Source organism: Chiloscyllium plagiosum, chromosome 12 (assembly GCF_004010195.1).
Source record: "Chiloscyllium plagiosum isolate BGI_BamShark_2017 chromosome 12, ASM401019v2, whole genome shotgun sequence".
In the NCBI taxonomy this organism is placed as follows: Eukaryota; Metazoa; Chordata; class Chondrichthyes; order Orectolobiformes; family Hemiscylliidae; genus Chiloscyllium; species Chiloscyllium plagiosum.
In genome coordinates, this window is record NC_057721.1 from 8,289,391 (window position 1) to 8,309,068 (window position 19,678).

General features: G+C 39.7%; 1 protein-coding gene across 4 annotated transcripts in view; it reads left to right on the plus strand.

Annotated features, from left to right (window-relative positions):
- setdb2 (SET domain bifurcated histone lysine methyltransferase 2) overlaps positions 1 to 19,678 on the plus strand; it is a 97,263-nt gene that overhangs the window by 35,444 nt on the left and 42,141 nt on the right. For all 4 annotated transcript variants that reach the window (XM_043700410.1, XM_043700412.1, XM_043700411.1 and 1 more), the window contains 5 exons: positions 3,991 to 4,062; positions 6,692 to 6,797; positions 10,180 to 10,767; positions 14,752 to 14,853; positions 15,662 to 15,831. In XM_043700410.1, coding sequence (XP_043556345.1) covers positions 3,991 to 4,062; positions 6,692 to 6,797; positions 10,180 to 10,767; positions 14,752 to 14,853; positions 15,662 to 15,831 — 1,038 coding nt within the window. The remainder of the gene's footprint in view (positions 1 to 3,990; positions 4,063 to 6,691; positions 6,798 to 10,179; positions 10,768 to 14,751; positions 14,854 to 15,661; positions 15,832 to 19,678) is intronic.

Consider the following 19,678-nt stretch of genomic DNA (forward strand, 5'->3'; position numbering starts at 1 on the left):
AAGAAAATTGCAAATTCAGGGCTGTGGCAGTGAGATGCTTGTGGAATTTTAGCCTGGTGAGCTATGGGAAGGGGTGATGGTGGCAGACACAGTTGATTAGATTGTTTCAATCTAGGTGACAAACAAGCTCCTTGCACTTGTTAAAGGTAAGGGTGGAGGAGATCGGCAAGAGACGTTTAAGATGAGTAGCACTATTGCCTCACAGTGTCAGGCACTGGGGTTCGATACCACCCTTGGATGACTGTGTGGAATTTGCACATTCTCCCCATGTCTGCATGCGTTTCCTCCCACTGTCCAAAGATGTGCAGATTGAGTGGATTGGCCATGCTAAATTACCCATAGTGTCCAGGGATGTACAGGCTAGGTGGGTTAGCCATGAGATATGCAAGTTTACAAGAATAGGGTAGGGAGGTGGGTCTGGGTGGGATGCTCTTTGGAGGATGGGTGTGGACTTGATTGACCGACTGGCTTGCTTCCACACTGTAGAGATTCTATGAAACTTGCTGCAGAGAAAAGGATTCCAGAATATCCCTAAATAGTTGGCAGTTTTCCAAACCAGAGTAGAACACAGTAGCACTTCGTGATCTTGCTAGATTTGGTAGTGATGAGTTGTCTGCCATATCCTTTCAAATCTGCAGTCCTTGGTTTTAGGGGAGTAGAGATGACAGACATATCAGGGAGACAGCTGCGTGAGAACAATAATAGTGTTGATTGGGACCCTGTGAAGGTTGTTGTTGAACATTATTGTATGCTGCAGAAATGTTGTGGTGAACGAAGGGGCTACATAGTGAGCATTTTTAGCTGGCAGTTGTCAGTGAAGTCAAGACACTACTTTTCCAGAGGGCAAATAAAGAAGAAAGTAGGATTTGGAGCGGAAAGTAGGTTACAAGTGGAGAGCAATGCAAGGAATTGAACAGCGAGAGCCTTATTTGATACAATCTCTTGATTGATACTATGGGAGTATTGAGGCCATGGGAAATGCCAAGGTCAAGCAAGTGACTGTGATGATAGGGAGTTTACATTACCACAGATTGCTGACATGGTAAAGCAATGAATATTAAAAAGGTCAAGGTAAAGTCATCGTAGTCTGAGTAGACCATTGGGCTGCTCTCATCAGGGAGAAGATCACCACACCTCAAGCAAAGAGAAAGGTTGAGAATAGGAATCCTTCATAGTAACCTCAGCCAGTGGGGGAATTGAACCCATGTTGTTGGCATCGCTCTATTTAGTAACCAGCCATTCAGCCAACTGAGTTAATCAATCCCCTCCATTAAGAGATCTTCAGTATACATTCAAGTTTTCAGAATATACTCAGTCCAGTGCTACATCGGAATTCAACTTGCTCTGCATTGCAATTTAACTTTAACCATTGACATACAAAATCTTTTCAATATGTTTTACTGGTGAAGGAGATGAAGGATATATATAATTAGAACTGATCCAACAATATTTCAGCAAGCAGTGATCTTAAACCGTTTAAGCATAAGTCTTCAATATAAACTTTTCAAATACAGAATTTTTTTTGATGAAGGAACCATGTGCAGGGCTCTTTGGATATTTCGAATTTCATAGATGTTCAGCTAAATCATTCCAACAAAAGAAGTCATAGACATCACAGTGTCATCAGCTAAGGCTTATAGGTTTCAACTTAGTAAGTACATGGCTTACACATTTAGTGCAAAGAGCAGGTACCAGTTTTGCAGGTTGCTATTAAGATATGAGGAATACAGAGGAACATGATGAATACAGTATTTGTTGCCTTTTGAATCCTTTAGGTTTCTTATTCACCACCTGCTCTGACAGTTTATATCTTAATAACATATCTTGATTGACTAAATAAGATGAAGACTTTTTTGTCGTCTTCTAATATACTGAGTGGCTCTAAAAGTTTTTAATTTGGAGAAACCGCAAAAGCTTTGATATGATGGTAAATATGGTTATTTTAAGTCTTACATGAATTTATATTTTTAAAAATGTAATTCTTGCAGTTGAGGCAATGTTAGTATTTATTGCCCATCCCTGATGCCATGCTAAGGTGGTAGTGAGCTGCTGCTGTCAATGCAGTATACAATAAGTGGCTTGCCAGATTACAGTATTTCAGAGGACTGTTAATAGTCAGCCATACGTTTTTAAGATTGGAGACACTTCAAGTGCAGTCTGCAGACTTCATGAGGACAAAATGTTCCCTGCCTCAAAGAAACCAATTGGCCGAAAGAACAGAGATAAAGTTTAAATACAGTATTGGGGAAAATATAGGTTTCAAACCCATATATGTAGCATATTCATGGATTAGCAAACATTGCCATAACCTTTCCATAGTTTTATGGTAATCTTTCAAACTGAATTCAAGTTCTTGCAATGCCTTGGTTTTTTTTTATTCACTTGAGCTTTACTGGCTGGCCAGCATTTGTTGCCCATCTGGAGCTGCACTTGAGAAAGTGGTGATCTGCTGCCTTCTTGAACCACTGCAGTTCATGTGCTGAAGGTTGATTCACAGTGCCCTGAGGGAGAGAATTGGAGGATTTTGACCCAGTGACTGAAAGAACAGTGATATCATTCAAAGTCAGGATGGTGAGTGGCAGGGAAGGAAACTTGCAGTGGTGGTTTTTCCAGGTATCTGCTACTGTTCATGACCTTCTAGTTGAAAGTGCTATCTAAGGATCTAGTTTGGAAAGTGCTATCTAAGGATCTTTGGTGAATGTCTGCAGTTTGAGATGCTATTTATACCATAGCATCATAGGAAGGTGCAGGAATAGGCTGTTCAGCCTCTGAGGCCAGCCATGCCATTCAAAAGAGTCAAGGCTGATTTGATCTTCTTTGCATCTCTTTTCTTTTCTTATTACCCTTGATTCTTCTCATCTCAACCTTAAATATACTCAAAGACTCTGACCCTACAGTCACTGTGGCAAGGAGTTTTGAAGACTCTCAACCCTCTGAGAGAAAATAATTTCTCATCTCAGTCTTAAATTGGCACCCCTTTACTTCTATGAGAACAGTAAAGGAGAAGAAGACGTTAAATTAGAGTTCTTAAAATGATGAAATGACAGGGCAAATTGAGACCAAGCTACTCCATTGATTGGGGAGCCACTATTGAGAGGCCATCAGGGAGAGTGAGGTTAGCAAAACTTTCTTTATGCAAGAACTGTTGGAGCATGGAATGCTATGCCTTGCAAAATACTGAAGGCTGAGTTTATTTGTATCACCTAAGGGAAAATAGTAAAATGTCTGAAGTAGCAGAAGTTATTGATGAGAGCAATACACTCAGATTGACCCACTCAACAAACAGTTGCTGTAAACATAATAGACAAAATCACATTTCTCTTATATGGAAACATCTATAGTTTAGCATAATCACAGGGTGATGTAATTACTGTATACCCAGTCTGAATTCTCTGTTTCCAGCACTAAAGCCAATTAACATAATATTTATCTAAGTACATATGGGGAGATTTATTCCAGAATTTCAGGATGAACAATCATTTGTTGTCAAATAATTTAGCTCGGTAAACAAAATTTCAGTTTAATTTTGCACCTTGAATTATGCTGCTTTGCATTGTCATATGACATGTTTAGTTATCTATACTGTTAGTTAATCACAGATTGAAACGAATGGGTGTTCATGTACCAGTTGCTGCAGATCTCCCAACTGGAAGTGTGCCTTCAAATAACTAGTAATGAGTTTGATGAGAAAGTATGATTTGGTAAAATGTTGAACTGTTTATTTCAAGACTTCTTTCTGTCTCCCTTAAAGTATTGTGGATAGCAAATTTAAATGGACTTTCAAAATTCAATTATATTTTGTTTTGACCAGTTATAATCTCATAAATTGTGTTTGACTTAAGCACTTCAATATTTCCTGTCTTTTACCTGACGCAAGTTTACTTAAATAGTTGTTGGGAAGGATGGCTGCTACACGAATATCTTTATTGAAGAGACTCTTCTGCTTATCTAAACTCATAGCCTGTCTAAAAACCTGTTTACTTCTTGCAGAGTATTTGAAGGCTTTGATTTTAATTAACAAGGCTGGAATCCAAGACTCTTTGCTTTCATTTGATACATCAGGTAGGCTAAACATATTACTGTTTTATTATACGTCATTGATATTAAGTTGAGGACAGTAGGAAAAGCCCAGTATATATTGTGGGAAGAGCAATAATTACTTGATAAAAGTGATAGAATTTCAGGGGGCGGCATGGTGGCTCAGTGGTTAGCACTGTTGCCTCACAGCACCAGGGTCCCGGGTTCGATTCCAACCTCGGATGACTGTCTATAGAGTTTGCACATTCTCCCTGTGTCAGCGTGGGTTTCCTCTGGGTGCTCTGGTTTCCTCCCACAGTCCAAAGATGTGCAGGTTAGGTGAATTGGCCATACTTAAATTGTCAATTAGGTGCATTAGTCAGAGGGAAAAGGTATTTGGCTGGGTTACTGTTCGGAGTTTCGGTGTGGACCTGTTGGGCCGAAGGGCCTGTTTCCACACTGTAGTGAATCTAATCTAATCTAATTTTGGCTTTCTTGGTTTTTGAATTTTTCTGTTTAAGATAATTAGATTTATTGCGTAAATGTTTGTCACAAGAAACTCCTGTTATGTTTTTGCCACCTTAACAAGAAAGCCTCAGGACAATTAGCAAAGTTCTGTTCTGAACTCATTACAAAGGCTAAAAAACTGCAGATGCTGGAATCCAAAGTAGACAAGCAGGAGGCTGGAAGAACACAGCTAGCCAGGCAGCATCAGGAGGTTGTGAAATCAGTGTTTCGGGTATAACCCTTCTCCAGGACTGGGGGTGAAGGTGAGGGAAACTGCAGATAAAGGGAGGAGGAGGGAGGGTTTTGGGTGGGGAGGGGTGGAGTGGTAAGGTAGTGATGGGCGAACACAGGTAGAGGGTACAGCCTGGTTGGTTGGTGGGAGGAATGAATCCGATTGGTGGCTGGAATGAAGGGTCGGTAAATAGAATAGAAGGGAGGAGGAGGGGCTGGAAAGGGAGTCAGGAGGTGGGAAGGGAGCTTATTTGAAATTGAATAGCTCAATGTTAAGTCCTCTGGGCTGTAGGCTGCCCACATGGAAGATGAGGTGGTGTTCCTCCAATTTGCGATCTGATTCACTGTGGCAATGGAGGAGGCTGAGAATGATCATTTTGGAGAAGGAATGGGAAGGGGAATTGAAATGGGCAGTGACTGGGAGATCAGGTTGGCTCTTGCAGGCCTGGCTGAGATCCTTAGTAAAACATGTTTTTACTTCACATTTGGTCTCACCGATGAAGAGAAGGCCGCATCAGGAGCACCGGAGACAGTAAACTAGGTTGGAGGAGGGGCAGCTGAACCTCTGTCTCACCTGGAAGGACTGTTTGGGGTCCTGGATGGAGGTGAGAAGGGTGGTGTGCCTCCAGGTTTTGCATCTTTTATGATCGCAGGCGAAGGTACTGGGGGTCTGGCAGGGGTAATTTTGGGGAGAGTGGTGTGAACCAAGGAGTGACAAAAGTAGCAATCCTTGCAGAAGGCAGACATGCACACACACACCCAGTACCTTACCCTGCAACTGTAAAAGATCCAAAACCTGCTGCCACATCAGCCCTCTCCCCTCCATTCAGGGCCCCAAACATTCTTCCAGGTGAGACGATGGTTCACCTGCCTCTCTTGCAACTTAGTTTCCTGTATTCAGTGCTTCCGATGTGGTCTACTCTTCATCGGTGAGACCAAACGTAAACCAAGGGCACGTGTCTCAGCCGGGCCTGCAAGGGCTGACCTGACCTGCCAGTCACTGCCCATTTGAATTCCCCTTCCCAATCCTTCTCAGCCTCCTCCATTGCCACAGTGAGTCAGACCGCAAATTGGAGGAACACCGCCTCATCTTCCATCTGGGCAGCCTACAGCCCAGAGGACTTAACATCGAGTTATTCAATTTCAAATAAACTCCCTTTCCAGCTCCTCTCCTCCCCTTTCGTTCCACTTACCGACTCTTCTTTCCAGCCACCAACCAGATTCACTTCTCCCATCGACCAACCAGACAGTACCCTGTACCTATGTTCTTCTATCACTACCTCACCCCTCTGCCCACCCAAAATCCACCCCCAGTCCTGAAGAAGGGTTATACCTGAAACACTGACTTCTCCAGTGCTGATGCTGCCTGGCTTGCTATGTTCTTCTAGCCTCCTGCTTGTCTACTCAACTGTACAGGCAATAAAATATTTTTTTGAAGTGTTGTCATATAGGAGAGCATTTTCGTACACGTTTCCACAAAAAAAAAAGACATGATCAAGTAGTCTCTCTTTATAGTGATATAGGTTGAGGAATAAAATATTAGCTAGGACATTGGACAGAGCTCTCCAGCTGTTAACCAAAATAGAATTATTGGATCTTTTACATCCACCTGAGAAAGCAGATGGAGATCTACTTTGCAGAATTCCTCAAGTTGAACTGAAGGGGCAACCTAAATAATGTGCGAAAGCCTCTGGAATGAGAGTCAGTGAGGCCCGTACCCATAATCTCTTTGTGTGTGTGCATACATGTACGCATGCAAACATAGTCGAAGATATAATTAAATATGAAACTTATCATAGATGTATTTTATTAATGTGAAGTAAATCTCTTGGCTGCGAGATCTAAAAGGCGTTTGCAAATTGCTGTAAAGTGCAAGCCAATTGGAAATTCTTGGGTCAATATCCTTCATTAATACTGCATACCTTTGTATAAATAGAAAATGAGGAACAATTTCAGCATGACATTGAAGAGGTGGTATCAGAAAAGGTTATGATTTCTGAAGAGCCAGAAGCACATTCAGCACCAAGCAGTTCCCTGTGTATGTAAGTGTGCAATATGTATTTGAAATAGTAGGATCTCACATTTTTGATTACTTTGTGACTGACGGTAATATGGGTGCAAATTTTTTTGCATGATATTTGTTGTTAATTAAAATTAGGAGCACTGTTTAAAACTTTGTTGTTCTTCCCCCATCTGTTCTGTGACTGTTTTTGCTTCTGAGGCTTGATTCGTATGTTTGATTAATTGACTCAGCTTGAAGTCAATATTTAAATTGTACATTTGTTTTTATATTTCAGTTAGTCATATAAATTTTCTTTCTCTGTTTCTGTAAACTCGTAGCTGCCTCCTAACACTGAATTGAATAATATGCAGTTTTCTCCTAAGAGATTCATTATACCATGTAATGCGTCAGTCATTAGTCTGATTTAAAAAAAAGTTATTTCAACTAGCTTGATCCTTAAAAAAAAAAAGTCCTAATTGTTCCAAAGGTACACATAATGAGGTCAGCCACAAATGAACCAAGTTGGATGAAAGAGCTTTGCAGATTGGCAGTTCGTTGTGAAAATCTGACTGCTGGAAAATAAAATGACTTTTCTCCCCTCTTCAATGTACTTTTTGACACTATGGAGTGTGGTACATGCACCTCTATCAGGTTAAAAACAAAGAGGAGAAAAATTGGTATCTGCATTTCCTGTTTGAAAATAAGGTTAGCAATTTTATGCTTAATAAACTAAAAGATAAATGTCAGTGAGCTGTTAATTTCTTGCCAACTGATTAGTTTATTTTGTGGCATATACAGAATTGGTTTATTTTCTTAATTTGACATTAGTTGGTGGGACCATGCATGGTCATGATTAAAATGTAGTATAGAGTGATGTAGTTTGAAACTGCAGCCTAATAATAAAGTAACAGTTTAAACTTTAATACTAACCCTAAAGAAAAGTTTACGAAAGAAATTCTAAGCATTAACAGGAGATAAATAAGAGCGGACTGCAGTGATTTATATAAAATCGTTGAGGGCAGTTTAGTCTGGAGTACCATTTAAAGCTCAAACATCACCTTAGAACAAGATGTTTAGATTCATGCTAGTAATAAGCAAGTGCAGGACTGATTTTTGGAAATCCTTATTCACTCATGTTGAATACATGTGCAATGTTTTTCCTACTGGCAGGAGATGCTAAAACTTGAGACACTTGGTTGCTGTGGTACAGGAACTGTCAGTATGCATTAAATGTTAAGCTAAAGGAAATAAATAAAGAAGGTTTATAGTCGTATGACAGACTTCAAATCTCTATAAAATTAACAGTCTGCTAAACCCTTTTGAATTGTCGTCAATGCTCGAATGTATGAAATCTTATACTGCAAGATCCCACAGTAAGCATTGTGATTATGACCAGATAATCATGTTAGCTGAGGGTTAAGTGTTGGCCCAGAGAATTTGACGTAGGATTTGAACCAGCAGCCTTCTGACTTGAGATGCAAGCATGCAACCACTGAACAATGATTGCACTAAATAATGTTGAATAGGGACTATCATTGACATATGATTTTGCTTCTGTTTCCATCATCAAGAGTTCTCATTTTGATGAATAAAAATGACATAAAAGGCTTACCAATCCTCTTTCTTGTATTTGCACAGAAGTCAGTGTATAAATTAAGCCTTTGAACAATCCTGTCAAAACTGTATTAATTTAGGGAAAAGATGAGCTGCCGTCTTGGATATGAGCAGTTGCAGTTTTGAATTGTGTTCAGTATTTGATGTGAAGGGTTGACATAGGGTTGTAGAGATGTACAGCATGGAAACAGACCCTTCGGTCCAACCCGTCCATGCTGACCAGATATCCCAACCCAATCTAGTCCCACCTGCCAGCACCCGGCCCATATCCCTCCAAACCCTTCCTATTCATCTACCCATCCAGATGCCTTTTAAATGTTGCAATTGTACCAGCTTCCACCACATCCTCTGGCAGCTCATTCCATACATGTACCACCATGTGTGAAAATGTTGCCCCTTAGGTCTCTCTTATATCTTTCCCCTCTCACCCTAAACCTATGTCCTCTAGTTCTGGACTCCCTGGCCCCAGGGAAAAGACTTTGTCTATTTATCCTATCCATGCCCCTCATAATTTTGTAAACCTCTATAAGGTCACCTCTCAGCCTCCGATGCTGCAGGGAAAACAGCCCCAGCCTGTTCAGCCTCTCCCTGTAGCTCAGATCCTCCAACCCTGGCAACATCCTTGTAAATCTTTTCTGACATGTTTTGAACCCCATGCATCTTCATAACACGGACCATCTCACCTGCTTGATCTCTTGTTATAAAATTATAAAGTATTGTGAGTAAATCCTGCATTTATAAATGAAAAATTGATGGTGACTACTAATGCAAGTACAGCACATTATGGATGAAAAAAAGAGACATGTCATAAACCAAATGCATTTAAATGTGATTTTAAGGGATGGAAAAATGGTGACTTGTGTCCAGGACTGTTATAGATGGTCTACTTTTCTAAAGTTGACAAGGAATAGATATTTTAGCTTGTAAAGCTACAAGTTAATGAAGAGGCAAAACAATTCTGAGATTAGTGTTTAAGAAATTGTTGAATTTTATGAACATAACTGTACAGAGAAAGGTACATGTTTAAAAAGGGACTTGACTTCTTTTTGCATTTGAAGTGTATTTATTTCTTTAATGTAGGTAACAAAAACTTTCTTTTTAAAATGATTTTCTATTAAGTGAATGCATGTCTGCACTATTATGGAAAGTAAAATTTAATAGTTCAGTCAACAGAGTCATAGAATTGTATAGCACGGAAACAGTCCAACTCATCCATGCAACCAGATATGCTAAGTTAATCTAGTCCTTTTTTTTTTACAGCATTTGGCACATATCCCTCTAAACCGTTTCTATTCGTGTATCCATCTAGATGCCTTTTAAAATGTTCTCCATACTTCTAACAGTATAGACTGATCACACATTAATTGATCTCTCTGTCAGTAGTAGCACTGCAGCTACCCTATTGGTAAGAGGCCACATAGCAGTATAACAAGTTTACGCAGGCAGTTTCTAGTATATTATAATGTACATATACATTTAAAACAGTTATATTAAGATGGAATACTATTTTAGAATGCAATCAGCCCTCTTATTTCCATGTATTTTGGATAGCAACATCTTTCTATGCTTTGACATGTGAAATCACCCCTTGTGAACAAATAAACTGATAACTATAACTGTTGAAAATGGTTTATCATGGAGTTTCATAACATTTACTAGACTGGCATAATTTGTAAATGATTCATTTATAACCACCTCTTGAAAATCTGTTTCAACAGTTGCATCGGTAAAATACAGCAAGTTCCATTGTTGCTAGAGTTCCAAATGGTCATTCTTTCTTTTAGGATAATTCTTTCTTTTCTCTCCAGACAGACATCTGTGATTAAAAGTGTGGCTTCCTCCCCAACCTCTAAGGATGAACTCATCCAGCCTAACCCTGCCAATCAGTTGACCTTTCAACAGCACCAATGCAGTGGTTTGTGTATTGCAAGAGTCACACCTCCAACTCCTGATCATTTCAAAGGGGAAAATCCATTGAGAATTCCCATACTTTGTCAGTTTCAAAGACGACATGGGAAGTTGCATTGGGATACTGAGGTCATGAATCCTCCTCATGTCACTTACAAAGCTCCTTGTGGAAGAAGTTTGAGGAATTTCAAGGAGGTGTGTAATTACATTCTTGAAACCCAATGTGACTTTCTGCAATTGGACCTTTTCTCTTTCAACACTTACGTCCAGCTTTCACGGACAATTACTTGCAAGAACCCAGTTATTTATGAAGCCGACATAAGCCATGGTATAGAACCTGTGCCAATCCCTCTGTATAATGCAATCGATGTCTCCAAACCACAGTATTTTAAATATAGAAAAGCACGGTTGCCTCATGGATATCTTATTAGCAATTCAGCAGAGATGTTTCAACAGAAATGCAACTGTACAGATGGCTGCAGCGACAAGTTAGTATTTTTTTTGTATTGTGCTCTTGATGGATAAATAACATTTTAATACTTTTGACAATTGAGATTGCAACTAAACCTTATCATGCTGTATGGAGAATGACAATTAAAAAATAAGGTATGGTAGCAGAAGATCTTTGTTTCTCCAAAAGCAAAATGCTGCAGACGGTCTAATTTTAAAATTCTAGAAATACTGAACTGGTCAAACAATGTCTGTGGAAAGAGAACCAAATCACATCGTGAAAAATCATCATCCTTGAATGTTAATTCTGGTCTCCTGACAAATGTTCCCTGACCTGCTTAGTACCTCAAACATGTAAAAAAATTGATCCTGAAGTTATTTGAAAACAAAAGTTAATGTAATATTCCAGTTTACAGACAGCAGGAATGCGATAAATGTTCACATAATAGAGATGTGATGTTGGTTGAGACATAAATATTGGCCACGATGCTCTGAGAACTCCCTTGCTCTTTAAGTAGTGCTTAAAATAACCTTGCATTTATCCACATAAATTTTAAGTCTCATCCAGGAAACTGCTCTTCCTGTGATGCATGTCCTCAGCAGTTGGCTGCGTTATCTACTGAGACTATATATTCAAGTTTCTGGAGTGGGACTTTAAGCCACAAACTTATGCTTTAGTGAGAGATTTTGGTTTAGGTAACCTGACCTGAATGGATAGATATCAAGACTACCTCTGATGAACTAATATCTTCAAATCTGCTGAACGTTAAAAGTGATGAACAGTTCAAAACCTGTTGGATAAATTCCCTCAAAGAGACTGTTAGCTCAGTTTGAAGGACATGGAACTTAGGGCAAATTATTCATCTGGTTATAATAAGCAGCAAAAAGCAGGGAATGACTGTAATTGGCAGAAAGTGACTATTATCTCATGAAGATCTTTGTTGGAGGTTCATCTGTTTACTCAATGTATTATAATGACATAGAAAGCCACGTAACCAAATCTGATGATTAGACAAAGATAGTGAGTGAGGCCCCTTTCGGTCATGGCTTGCATCCTGGTTGTTCTGGCGTTCTGCTATCCTGAAGCAACGTTACTTGTGACTGAAGAGATCAATGCTGGAGTATCAGTCGTGGTCGCAGAGGTCGCATCAGTATGTGGTCGTTGATCTGTTAGAACTGCTGCACTCCTTCCTTCGTGCCCATTTGTCTGCTGCAGAGCTTGTCAGCTTCCTTTCCCCTGTATTGAGCTGTTGGTTTAGGGTGCTTCTCCATCTTGTGCAGTCAGTTGTGAGCCATTCCCAGCGCTCTGTAACAATAACAAGAGCTTTCATGTCTCTCATGCAGACAACATGTAGCGCAGCTGGGGATGCCCAGTGGGTCTCTTCCTGGATGCAAACTCTCCATAGAGGATATTCTTTGGGATGCGGCCGTCCCCCATGCGGTGGACGTGGCCCAGCCAGTGCAGTCTCTGCTGCCTGAGCAGAGTGTACATGCTTGACAGAGATAGGTGGCATTGTAATCAAGTGTAGATTGAAGTGTAAAGTTATGAAGAGTTATTGATCGTGTAAATGAATAGGTATAGCTAACAGTTGGATTTCACTGTGGGTAGATGTGAAGCTCTTCATTTAGGACTTTAAAGTATAGAACAGGGTAGTTTTTTAAAATTGGTGAAAATTTGGAGCTGCAAAGAGACTGGGGTGGAGGGGTGGCGATCCAAGTACATAGATGTAATGAACAGACACATCAAGTGGAGAACAGAATATAAGCTGGTGAAAGTTACAAATCAACAATACAAAGTCCTGTTTAAACCACATCTGAATTAGTGTGAGCTATTGTGTGGGCAGTTCTGACCAGTGGAAGGACATTTTAGTCTTGGAGAGAGTGTAGCTGTAAAGTTACCAGAATGATACTTGGACTCCAAAGTTAAGTGGAAGAGAAATTACTCGACGTAGGGTTGCATTGTTTGGGACTTAGAAGAAATCTTTTCATCAAAACTCTCCAAATACAGGGGTCATACAACTTACACAAAATCAACATTTCTTTATGAAAGGAAAATCATATTTGGCAAGCTTACTAGAATCTTTTGAGGATGTAACTAGTAGAATAGATGAGGGAGAACATGGTGTATTTGGATTTTCAGGAAGCTTTTGGTAAAGTTCCACGTAAGTGGTTTGTGTGCAAAATCAAAGCATGTTGGATTTGTGGCGGTACAGTGTCAAGGTTTGAGGATTGGTAAGCAGATGGGAAATAAGAGTATGAATGAATAGGTAATTTTTGGGGTGAAATTCATTTACAAGTGAGGTATCACAGGGCACGCTGCTTGTGCCCCAGCTATTCACATTATATGTCAGCAGTTTGAATTTCGGGAATCTGATTTAATATTTGCAAGTTTGCTGATGACACAAAACGATGTGGGATTGAGAGTACTGTGGAAAGTTCAGGCTGATTTAGACAAGTTGAGTGAGTGGGCATCGACTGATTCTTGGGGGATTTGTCAAATAAGGAGAGATTGGATCAACTGAGCGTGAATTCACTGTAGTCAAGAAGAATGAGAGAGGATCTAATTGAAACGTGACATATTAACAAAGTTAATCAGACAGGAGCAAGGATGATGTATCCCCTGTCCAGCGAATCTGGCACAAGGAGTCATGGATATGCAGTTGACCATTTCGGATTGAGATAAGAAAGTTCTTTACTCAAGGTGGTGAACTTGGGGGAACTTCTACCACAGAAAGCTGTGGAGGTGAGTCTAAGAAAGAGGTAAAAAGATTGCTAAAGGCTGAAGGTGTCCAGAGGTGTGAAGAGAGAACAGGTGTATGGAGTTGAGGTGGAGGATCAGTCATGATTGTGTTGAATGACAGAGCAGGCTCAATAGGCCCAATGACTTTATTATCGGTGTTTCTTTATAAGGTACATGGAGATTGTTTCCATTTTTTTCAGGAATGAGGACTGGACAGCATAGTCAAAAGGTCTTTAAGGAGTCAAGTTAGGAAACATTTATTCACATTAAGAGTGGTAGAAGTGTGATATACCTTTTGCATAATTCATAAAGATCTGTTAAAATTAGTTTTAATTTGTTAGCCAAAAATGATAGGGGATATGTGGCAAAGAAATTATATTGAGTTGATCCACAAACGAGCCATGGTCTCATTGAATAGTGGAACAGGCTACAGTGGTCTTAGAGTTGTACAGCAATAAACAGACCCTTCAGTTCAACTTGTCCATGCTGACCAAGTTTCCCCAAACTAAACTAGTCCCACTTCCCTGTGTTTATCCCATATCCCTCTAAACCATACTTTTTCATGTACTTATCCAAATGTCTTTTAAATGTTATAACTATACTTGCATCTACCACTTTCTCCGATGGTTCATTCCACACACGAACCACCCTCTGTGAAGAAGTTGCCCCTCAGGTCCCTTTTAAGTATTTCTCCACTCACCTTAAAAATATGCCCCCAAATTTTGAACTCCCCCACCTTTCCCACAAGTGAAGTGACCCTTTGCTATTCACCTTATCTGTGCCCCTCATGATTTTATAAGCCTCTATAAGGTCACCCCTTAACCTCCGACAGTCCAGTGGAAAAAAGTCCCAGCCTATCCTTATGACTCAAATCCTCCAGTCTCAAGTGTAGCATATTTTAGTCTGAACTCCCCAGTTTCATGGACGTCACGATCTAATGGACTGTCCTTCATCCTGCCATTGCCTCCCAGGATATAGTTGTCAGTTACCAGCTAATGATGAAAGAAAAGATTTCATTTTAGAGTTATAATTGCTTCCAACATTATTAACCACTATTTTTCTGACTTAGGCCTCTTTTCTTCCCATCACAACACCTTTATAGTTGTGTCTGTAATTATGTTGCGTGTTTCTATAGCTATCTGTCATTGAAATTTACCTGTATTGTATCACTTATGGAAATTATTGAACTAGAGAAATGAAAAGCAGAAAGATTTCAGTTGTCATTTATGAAATAGGTATTTAAGTTTGGTCTACAGATATTAAAACATGGTGTATTTGCAAGATCTAGGTGTGCCTGCCAACAACTGACAGCAAATGTCAACAAAAGAATTAAAGAGGCATCTGGGTATGAATATAAACGACTTCTACAATATGCGCCTTCTGGGTGAGTTAATCAGGAACAAATTTTTTTTTTGTAATCTGTTTACCAAAGCTATTTAATCTTCTAATATGTCCTCCAACATTCAAGCCAGATTTACTTTGGACCGTTTTGTGAAATTCCTTGGTGTATAGAAGGACTAGTGCAAAATTCTTATAGCAGCTTCTTACCTGTAAGCACATTTAGAATAAAATTTCAGCATAACGGTGAAGAGGTTCTCACTTTGCTCTTTTCATATTTATACTGCTCAGAGATTAGACCCTCAACTAAATTTCTGACTTTTTTCTGATAGATAGTATGGGTATTCCTGGAGAGGATTAGTTGAACAGTCTATACTTGTGCAGAGATGACATTTTTCTCAGTGCCTTTAAGTAAAAGCACTGTCTGGGACAACACACACATCCTAGGACAAGTGAAACAAAGATGCACATGAGAATTCCTGGAGGCCTGGCATTCTAACCAGAACTCCATAAATAAACACCGATTTAGACCCCATCTACCTTTCCTTGAAAATAAAAAGAACCGGAAATAACATCACCCACCTTAAGAAGTCAAGACCTATAAATAGAGAGGCGCAACAAATCACCAGCGCTTCACTGGAGACTGTCACTGATGTTGTTACCTAGTCATGATGACGAAGCGTCTGAAAACAAACATTCCAGCTTAGTGAGCTAACTTACATCCGTAAATACTTATTCCTAGTACTCTGTTGTTTTTTGTAATGATTGCATTGCCTGATGGTAAATATTACCTAACCGCAAGTGATTGTAAAATGAAATACATTAAGTAGTAAAATCCATTATTTATCTTCCAGATTATATGAATGTAATAAATGGTGCAAATGCAATGAAAGATTGTGTGTGAACAGAGTTGTACAGCATGGCCTTAAAACCCGACTACAGTTGTTTAAAACTAAAAGGAAAGGCTGGGGAGTTCGTTGCAGAGATGATATTGACAAAGGAACCTTTGTGTGTTGTTACGCAGGTAAGCCTAGAGCAAATTCTGACTCATCTGAATATGATGAATCTTTTCAGAATATGCCTTAATACCAGGCAGATGGCAGTGATTTTTTTTTTCAGCTACTTCTAGAATTAGTAATTTTTTGACACTCCATAGTTGTAACGTTTTACAAATTCCTTTATTCCAAACCATTTGAGATATCTCTCCTGTTATGTAGTGATGTTGTAATCTCGAACTGTGAAACCTGTCTGTAAGTTTAATATTTAAGAGTGTTTGCCCGAATAATGCTAATGCTGTTATTAATCATTGTTATGTATGCTGTGGTTATTCTGGAAGATATGTAAATGCTATGAAAAGGTTGAAGGTTTAATTAAAATAATGTGTAAAAAAAAATTGGAATTTATTTTTGTCACAATTTTGTGCATTATGCATTATGCATTACAAAAGGTGAGTTGTAAATTACTGAAATTATTTCAAGTATTTGGGTTGTACATATTCTGCGCTCATGATGAATTTGAGAGAAAAAGCATTAACTTAGTTCACATACAGGTCGTTCTCCTATAATGCGAGTTTCGTCAACTCCATTTGGCTGTAACATGATTGGTGAATTGGGGAGCATTTTTTTAAAAAGCAAACTCCTGTTGGCTATTATGCAATTCCATCCCCAGCACTAAATGTTGCGGTGCACTGAGGACTGGACTCGCGTCGACATAGCATGGTCAGTTGGCTCATGGGCTTTGTGGTAGAGTGCTTCCTGAAAGGTACAGTGCTGTGCTCCGTAGTCTTCAGTCCTGTTTGTTGCAAATTTCGCTGTGTTTTCCGTGAATATGGAAGAACAAAGTTGCAAGAATGTCGAGAGGACTGTACAAGAAAGGCTATAACACTTGAACAGAAGGTAGATGATATAAAGTGTTTTCAGCATAATGAAAAAGCATGTGATATTGTTCGTGCAACAGGAATAAAGGAGTCTATGCTCAACACGATTAGAGACAATGTGGAAAGGAATAAAGCAAGTTACTTTGCTGGAGCAAGTCTGAGTGTTAGCAAGTCTATGAGATCACGTACAAAGGAACTTGAAATGGAGCGGTTTCTAAGTGTGTGGATAGAAGATCAATCGAAAAAGTGATCTGGGATCACCTTTCTCACCATAAGACAGAAAGCCTATCAATTTATGAGGACCTCAGAAAGAAAAGCTGAACATCCTGCAGACGTGCCTGCCTTCAGTGCAAATGGTGGCAGGGTTGCAGGTTTTAAGAGCCACCATGCTTTTCATAATGTAAAGTTACATGACAAAGTTGCCAGTGCAGATGATGAAAGGGTGCTGTCATTTCCTTCCGTGGTGAAAAAAAAATTGATTGAGGAAGAAGGCTACGCCTTCAATTAAATCTTCAATTTGGATGAGACAAATTTATACTGGAAGCGAATGCCATTCAGAACCTACATTTCTGAAAATGAAGGACTCGCTTCAGGTTTTAAGGTCGCAAAGGATCGTATGACTGTTGTTGGGTACCGATGTTAGTGAAGATTTTTAGCTTAAGCCTGTATTGGTGTACCACTCTGCCAATCCACAAGCCTTGAAAGATTACCTTAAGACCACTCTAGGTGTTTACTTCAGGTCAAACAAAAGAGGTTAGATGATGGGCAAAGTTTTTCTGACCTTTATTGTTGATGCTTTTGCGGATGTCTTTAGAAATTGTTGCAGGAAAAAAAATTCAGAGCTCAAGATTCTCCTTATACTGAACAATGCACCAAGCCATCCTCCCACCATTCGTGAGATGTTTGAAAACATCAAAGTACTATTTCTACCTCTGAACACAACCTCTCATTCCATCCATGCACCAGAGTGCAATAACCGCTTTTAAAGCTGATTATTTAAGGCACACATTCAGGAACCTGATTGCAGTTACTGAGGGGGATAATGAGGATAGTGTTCTTCAATTTTGGAAGAGCGTTAAGAATACTATTGACATCATTGTGGAGGCCTGGGGTGATGTCAGTAAGGACTAGTTGCATGCAGTTTGGCGGAAGCTTCTTCCAGATTTTCTTTATGATTTAAAAGGCATTGAACCGTCAGAGGAGTTTCCAGCAACGAAAGAACATTGTGTCGCTCTTGCAAAGCTATTTGGATTTGAAGAAGTGGAGACTGAGGATGTCGAGGAGCTGCTTGAGTCCCATTGTGAAGACTTCTCCATGGTTGATCGACAACAACTTGTTGGTGTGGGGGGGAAATTGAAGTTCAAGATAAAGACGATGAAGTCCAGGATGCAGCACAATGAGAGCTTTCCACTTCTCTTTTGTCTTCTATCCTGAGGGAGGCTGAGCAGCAGTTGCAGCTCTAAGAAGACAATGAGTACAGTGCAGACCACAGGAGGATTGCGGTTCGTGACATAATGTCTTATCTGGCACCCTATGAACCGCTTCTTCATGCAAGACAAAAGATGACAAAGCAGCAAAAACTTGATGCTTTGGCTTTTTTTCAAGCCAACTCCCCAAGAAACAGTCTGAGGACAATGAAACACAGCCATCCACCTCTCGACTAAATTGTTTTTGTATAATCCTGCACCCAGAACTGCACCTGAAAGTGATGATTGATGTTGATGATGACCCTCAGCCTCTGTCTCGATACAATGATGTAACTCAGCAAACTCAAAAACCCCTTCAAGTTACCTTCCAGTTTTTCAAAGTAAAGTGTTAAATTTTCAGGGTAAAGTCTTATTTCATCAAAATACATAATTTTAATATTTACTTAGACTGTGCTATCATTTGTGTTAGGCTAACTACTATTTTTGGTACAGTTTTTACTGGTTGCTTGTAGTGGTCTGCCCCAACCCTGTTTTTCCCACAAGCCCCATTATTTCCATTGCACAATTTTCTATAATGCAAAGTTGTATGAGAACACAACGATCACATTACAGAAGGACAGACTATAATATTCTTTAAGGACTTGTAATGACTCAAAGTGCTCCACAGACCATGAGATGGAACCATATTTATAGTCAGGACTTTAGCAACTAAAGTCTGAGATGAATGACTCCACTCTGTTTTAATTATGTTGGCTGAGAACTCCCCGACATTTGCTTGAAATAGGATTTTTAAGTCCACTTTAGAGTGCAGAGAGCCTTGGTTTAACAGTTTACCTGGAAGCTGGCATCTGCAAAAGTATACATTCCTTTAAGTTCTGCACTAAAGTATCTACCTAGTTAATAGCCTAGATTTTATAGTATGGTAATAGTGAAGCTGTTCGTGCTCACTTTTAGTTTGGAGTAAATCAGTTAGCAATGTCTCATATCTGGAGTGAAAGAAGGATTTCAGGAAGCTATTGTCAGATTTATTCAGTTTCTCCAGGACCTTTGCTGTAGCTCACTCAAATTTGGCATTCAAACACATGAAAGGCCTGAATAGCAGCATTTGCTCACTAAGCATGCCAGGAAAATTGAGACTTGTTTACTGCCAAACAACTTCTTGTAGCCACTGAAAATTATTTTTTAACTTTGTGGAGTCTCAGATTTTAATAATTGTTCAAGATTTAAGAAATTGGAATATTTCCTTCACTTTTCTATTGTCTCTCATCTTTATCTCCATCTCTCTTTTAAGTGGGCGGCACTGTGGCACAGTGGTTAGCACTACTGCCTCATAGCGCTAGAGACCCGGGTTCAATTCCCACCTCAGGCGACTGACTGTGTGGAGTTTGCACATTCTCCCCGTGTCTGCGTGGGTTTCCTCTGCGTGCTCCGGTTTCCTCCCACAGTCCAAAAAATGTGCAGGTTAGGTGAATTGGCCATGCTAAATTGCTCATAGTGTGAGGTGCAGGGGTAAATGTAGGGGAGTGGGTCTGGGTGGGTGCGCTTCGGTGGGTTGGTGTGGACTTGTT